The 6,831-nt window shown below is 37.3% G+C and overlaps 1 protein-coding gene across 12 annotated transcripts in view; it reads right to left on the bottom strand.

Moving 5' to 3' along the window:
* LOC106877320 (oxidation resistance protein 1) overlaps window positions 1-6,831 on the bottom strand; it is a 367,386-nt gene that overhangs the window by 4,617 nt on the left and 355,938 nt on the right. For all 12 annotated transcript variants that reach the window (XM_052976265.1, XM_052976268.1, XM_052976267.1 and 9 more), the window contains one exon: window positions 537-650. In XM_052976265.1, the coding sequence (XP_052832225.1) occupies window positions 537-650 (114 nt within the window). The remainder of the gene's footprint in view (window positions 1-536; window positions 651-6,831) is intronic.

The raw sequence follows: 6,831 nt of genomic DNA, 5'->3' as shown, positions 1-6,831 counted from the left end.
GCCTCGGGCTGACCAAAGCCTTGTGAGTGGATTTGGTAGAAGGAAACTGAAAGAAGCCCACCGTGTATGTATATAAAAATATATATATATATATATATATAAATAAATAAGGGGCTGTTGAAAAATTCCTGGCTTTCCGAGTTCTTTTACAGGGCTTAGGAAAACTGAAGGACTGCGGCAATAAGTGAGGGAATCTGAGCAGGGAAATATGTTGAATAAAATCATAATTAACTGATCTTCGTGTATTTTCTTTTACCCAAAGCCAGGAACTTTTCAGCACCCCATCTATGTGTGTGTATGCGTTGTTTGTTCCCCCCACCACCACTTGACAACAGATGTTGGTTTATTTACATCCCCATAACTTAGTGGTTTCAACATAAGAGGCTGATAGAATAAGTACCAGCTTTAAAAAAAAAAAAAAACGTACTGGGGTCGATTCATTCGACTGAAAACTCTTCAGGGTGGTGCTCCAGCATGGCTGTAGTCCAATGATTGAAACAAGTAAAAAAGATAAAAGACTTCATGTTGGGGCTTACCGTAGTAATTTGCTCTTCTGTGAGGATATGTGTTTCGCCAACGAACTCGGGTAGGACAGGGGTGTCGTCAACCTCGAGGGACTTCTTACGGTAATCTTCATCACTGGTTACAATCTACAAGTAGAGAACACACAGAAAGGAACTTCATTAGTCGGTGTCAAAGGGTCACAGCCCAAGGCCTACCCCAACCACACCCCCATGTGTGACATATGGTACATTCACACTAGCATTTGTACCCAGCCCTCCCACGTACCACAACCAGAAACTGTTATATGTAAAGTACCATCGCATAAAGTACCATTTTATTATGTCAAGGGCTGTTGTTCTTTAGCTGACCATCCTTGTAGACCTAGGATCAGAGGTATTCCAGCCATGACCATCTCATCTTTTTTTAAGAGTATCCTGGACTACATCAACCGATGCACTCTTTCTGTTTTTAAGAGTTTGAGGGGAATTGGCTGCTGTTTTTAAGAAGTCGAGTGGCATAAGACAAATGGCTAAATAATAAAGAATATCTTTGGAACAGATAAAAATACAAATGTTTCCATCTGGAAGTGGTGCAGTCGACAGCATCAACCCCAATGTATGAGTGGTACTTAACTTTATCAAGACCTATCACCACTCACCATTTGGAACAACAGGGATTGATTTTAAGGGTACACTACCACTGACAAAGCTTGAACTCTGAACAGAGAGACACAAAACAAAAACTATTTTTAATCATTATTCATTTGTTATTTGTCAGTTGAATCCTTCACCATATGAGTAAGCTTTTCTATGCAGTTATTCAATCTGCTAGAGATAGCAGTCAAATGAGCTGCCTCGAAACTACCCCCACGTTTTTTTTTTTCTTCTTTTGTTCAGAAAATATGGAGTGAGCAGTTTTATTGGAACAGGACTTGTCTGGTTGGACTATCAACACTGAAGTTCAAAATAATTATCTGATGCTAGCAATAATAATAATTATTATTATCCTTTCTACTATAGTTACAAGGCCTGAAATTTGTAAGGAGGGGGTAAGTCGATTACATTGACCCCAGTGCGTAACTGGTACTTATTTAATCGACCCCACCAAAAGGATGAAAGACAAAGTCAACCTCGACGGAATTTGAACTCTGAACATAGTGACAGGCAAAATACTGCTAAGCACTTCGTCCAGCACGCCACCTTAATAATAACAACCCATACCAGCATGGAACAGAGGCATTAAATAAAGATGATGTTGATCATCATCCTATTATGTCTGCTTTTACATGTTGCCATGGGTCGAGCCAGTCATCACAGGCTGAATTTGTTCTCATTCACGGTTACTCCCTTCCTAGATGGAGCAGAGGGCCATGTGTTACTCACAAGCCCCAGTTTCTGGTACAATTGCTACTAAACTACAAGTCCCCCTTGGTTACAGAGACTCTCCAGGCACACTTTGGTTTGAAGCCACTAATTACAACAGCAATGAAAACATGTAGCTCGACTTGCCAGAGACAACAACCAAATCTTCCTCAAATCACACCCTTATTGTCTTGAAGGATGCATCAGACGACATGATCCCTAATATACAAAAATATGTGTAGGCTTTTGATTGTATGTTTACTAGATGTGGGCTGACGTGAGGCCAAGCGACAACACCACCGCCACCAACACAATCATCATCATCATCATCATCATCATCATCTACTCGGTCGGAAATAGAAACCATCTTGAAAATAGATTAATTATCAGTCAATAAATAATGAGTGATAATTAGGATGACTTTGAATAGTAGATGAGGTGATAAATGGCATGAGTGATTATTGGTTTAAATGAAGAGGAAGAAGAAGAGGAGGAGGAGAGTGTTGTGAGGTGGCCATCCTGCTGGCCCTAGGTGAGACTTGAACAAGCCGTGAGCATGGTGCCGGAAGAGATCAAAGGCTATCAAATTCTTGACAGATCATATCCAGGCCACTCTACCTCCCACCTATCTTACACACACTCCCCCACTCCACAGATATCTAAAGATAAACCTATATCTTAATTTTTAGCAATAGAACTCAAAATAGATTAAGCAATAAATAGCTTTTAAATATTGCATTACACCCCCCCCTCTCTCTCTATATATATATATAGATATGCACACATATATATACACAGGTGTGTGTGCTTCTCATATATATATATATATATATATATATATATATATATATATATATATATATATATATATATGGAGGGGGGAGAAGCACATATGCATTCATACACGTACACACATATCTATAACATCCTCGCCACACAAGTGATACATCTCTCTCTCACACAAACACACACACACACTCCCCCATCACCTCTGCTGTGAAGTTCAATGTTCAACCTTGATTCTTGCTGATGTCAACAGAAATGGTGTGCTAAATTGGGCTACACACGTGCCCTCTGTGTGTGTGTGTGTGTGTGTGGAGAGTCTGTAAATCACTCAGAAAGAAAATGGTCAAGACAGGTAGCATGGTATAGGATTACTCAACTAGCCTCAAGAGTCAAGTCCAAATCCAGGCTAGGTCAGTTTTTCATTGTGTATTGTAGATTTCATTCTACATGTTCCCCTTGCCTGGGTCAACTACCAGGAATGTCCAAACTAACGAAGGTACCCACTTAGCTTGAAATAGCAGCCAAATCATCAGAACACTGTCTTAAATGAAGGACATATTAGATAATGTTGTCATAGATACACTGTAATTGAAGGAGACAATCTAATGCAGTCGTAAATGTACTAGGTTTGAAAGAAAGAGAGGATGGTCACATTTGGAATGCCTTTAATTACAGGTCTGTTTAATCAAGGTTGATTTGGGACTAAACAACATCTGTTGCCTACGGGTTTGAATTAATTTAGAAAATAATCAAGAACTTGGAGAAGGAATTTAGTGAGAGAACTTTTCCTGCCAATATTTAGTGTTTGGAACATATTAGCAAGAGTTTATTAATTCAAATTATGATGTTAAAGATCTGCCAAAAAACAGAATTGATATTTTCTCTAAGTCATGTTGCCTCAATAAACTTGACATATTTTGAAAACAGAAACTAGTTTCAAACATGACATTCCTCAACAAAAGATAGATTGGTAAATAAAACTGCTTTCTGCAGTTTTGAAAAGATATATCTGATTTCTGCAGTAAATGCATTAAAATAGTGACTGCATATTGCTATAATAGTCAATACTAAAAGATATATTGAAAAACTAGCTGCATAGTTAGATGTAATAGTTAGTATAAAATATATAAAAATACTGATCACTTAGTGTAAAATATATTAAAATGATGTACAACTGTGAAATTAAATTTCATGGTTATTCCAGGAATGATGTTAAATATCTACCAAAACATAGAATTGGTATTTTCTACAAGTCACAATGCATCAATAAAACTGACATATCTTGAAAGCAAAAAATAGTTCCAAACATGACACTCCTCAACGAAAAACTAGATTGGGTGAATAAAACTGCTTTCCATTGAATCGCTAGATCTCATTTCCGTGGTACATGGTTTAATTCAAATACGAACACTTTGATGTGAAGAGTTTTGAAATGTAAAATCCAGAGAAGGCCTCAGATGAGTCAGTGTGAAGAGGGTTTAATTAAGAAACCCTGAAAACTGTATATTGTAATCGGGACACAATAAGGTACCCAAAAACTGAAGGTTTACAGAGCAGATTCAGGTTTAATTCATCCAACTACAAAACCAAAAAGAGAAACAAACTCGTTGCAAGCATGACCTGGCAGAGGGTAACCAGGACTTCATTAATGGTTGAACCCTTTAGCATTCCAGATTATTCTGTCAAATGTTACGTTTGTCTATTTATGGTGCTGGGAATTACTCTTGTATTATCTTGTAACTTTGGGATTTTGATGATGTGACTGTCTATTTTTAGAATGACATTGTAGGTTAAATGTGAGAGGCAAGATCTGGCCAGTTTGAACCTAAAACAGGTAGAGTATTTTGGTCAGATGTGGCTGGTTCAAATGCTAAAGGGTTAAGGTGTCTGTGTCGTTGTGAGTGGACATAGACCTCCTCTTGGTCCTTACACCGTCAAGCAAGCAGGACATGGAGGATGTGACAGGTGGAGAGAGGGAGAGAGAGAGAGAGAGTTAGAACAGTATGGTTACACAGCACCTTGCCCCATGGCACAACATGCTGCCTGGTGCAGGAATCAAACCCACAGCCTTATGGTCAGGAGCTCAACACACAAACCACTGGGACAAATACCGATGCACACACACACACTAAGATGCTACTGTGTTGTCATTTTTTAATCAATATCTAATTGTATGAAATGAATAAAAATACAATTATAATTTTTCAGACAAGAGATGAGTTTAATTAGTCCAGAATATAATTGCTTTGGTTTCTTCAAATCTATTGTAAGTTTTTTACTCTAGTTTCAGCTACTGAGATACAGCCATGATACGATCCAACTAGTTGGCCATGCTAGGATACCGTCAGAGGATTAGTAAAAAGAAAAGAAAAAAAAAAAGTACATTAGAATTGTGAAAATGTGGGGCCACAGTTTTCACCCCCTGCAAAGTCTGGTTCTGTCGCAGCATATTTCAGAAGCTGATGACATTAAATGACACAATAACATACAAAAATTATACATCAGAAGTCACAGATGTCTATATACACAGATCTCTAGGGACATTACAGCAGTGTGTATATAGAAGAAGTGCTATGACAAAATATAACCACATTTCACTAGGATGGCTACGGAAAATCAGTAGACTTAAAGGTGTTTCTTTGATGCGAGGTAAGTACAGCAATGTTGCACACATGCAATAAAATAAACGACCTCACATGCTGAGGTGCATTTGTAATGCAAAAACCATGCACTGCAGTAGAACAAGATGAACTCGGTGTTATATGCACAAGATTTCTGGAGAAACAACTAAACAATCTCTCAAGATCCATGCAAGTGGAAATGAGGTACCTTAAGATGATACATGCATCAAATTTTTGGTGAGAGTATGGGAAGGGGGAGGAGGGGCCCCCCACATCAACTTTTTTAAATACACAAAAAAAAAAAAAATGTACAAAGTTAAATTATATTTCTCCAAAACTACATACTACACTGCAAATGTTCTGCACATTTGCCTGTTACAATGACATCTGCTGAGAGATCTTTCAGCAAAGAACTTCTTAAGGAGCAGGATAAGGAAGGGACTGAATGACCGCAATGACCAAGCTGGTCCTAAAATATTGAGAGTGAATTTCAAGGAAATAACGAAGACATCTGCTTTAACAAATAATGCATAAACCCTGATTCATGCTAAAGTAATTCTTGACATTCTTCATCATCATCATGGTCATCATTCAACACGAGTTTTCCATGCTGGCATGGGTTGGATGCTTTGAGGACTGCATCAAGGTCCTCTGTTTTGGCATAGTTTCCACAACTGGACGCCCTTCCTAAATGCCATCCACTTTACAGAGTGTCCTGGGTGCTTCTTGCATGATGTGTTTTCAATAAAATATCCGATTAATTGAACAGATATTCATGTTTCTTTTTTACTTTTCTAAATGATATGTTGATTGTTGAAGGTCTTTATCCACAGGAAATTTTCAGTTTGTGGTTTAAATTGTACATACATGGGTGGTATATGCTTGCTTCTTAATTAATAATGCTGTTTTTATTTGGGGGGGGGGGAGTTGATTTCATCAACATAACCATAATATTTATCTTTGAAAATATATTTATGTAAAATTTATTTTCCATTTTTATTTCAAACCATGAACTCAAGATTATCCTCGACTCTTTGAACCATGCCTTGGTGGTATTAAGATTTACAGGAAATATTCCTAAAAATTGCTAAAAGTCCAGAGCTTATGTGAGCTTAAAAAAATGATTCCTGACATAAGAATAAGGCCATGTATTTGCAGATGAAGAAGAAAATAGTCAACATATGCAAAATTATCTAGAAGGGCGCACTTCTTTTTTCGAGGGGGCATGTGCACCTCAGCCTCCCCTACTTCTCTTGGGTCCACCCTGATGATGACAATATATAACTGGTCTTGTGCCTAAATTTGAAATAACTATTATTTTTATTATTAGCATTGTCCCACACGACGGGACCTTGATGACTGCTATAAAGCAGGAAAGTATACTAGCCCCTATATATATATATTTAATACTCAATAAGACATTCAATACTTCGTTTCATTTTACTATTTATATTATATATTCCATACCTCACATTAATTTTATAAGAATATAAATAAAACATAAAAAACAGATAGAGTTGGAACTCTATTAAAATTATATATTCCTCTATACACTATCA

The sequence above is a fragment of the Octopus bimaculoides genome, chromosome 24 (genome assembly GCF_001194135.2).
Source record: "Octopus bimaculoides isolate UCB-OBI-ISO-001 chromosome 24, ASM119413v2, whole genome shotgun sequence".
Classification (NCBI taxonomy): domain Eukaryota; kingdom Metazoa; phylum Mollusca; class Cephalopoda; order Octopoda; family Octopodidae; genus Octopus; species Octopus bimaculoides.
The sequence above is the reverse complement of the archived record's forward strand: the minus strand, read 5'-3'. Positions and strand labels throughout refer to the sequence as shown.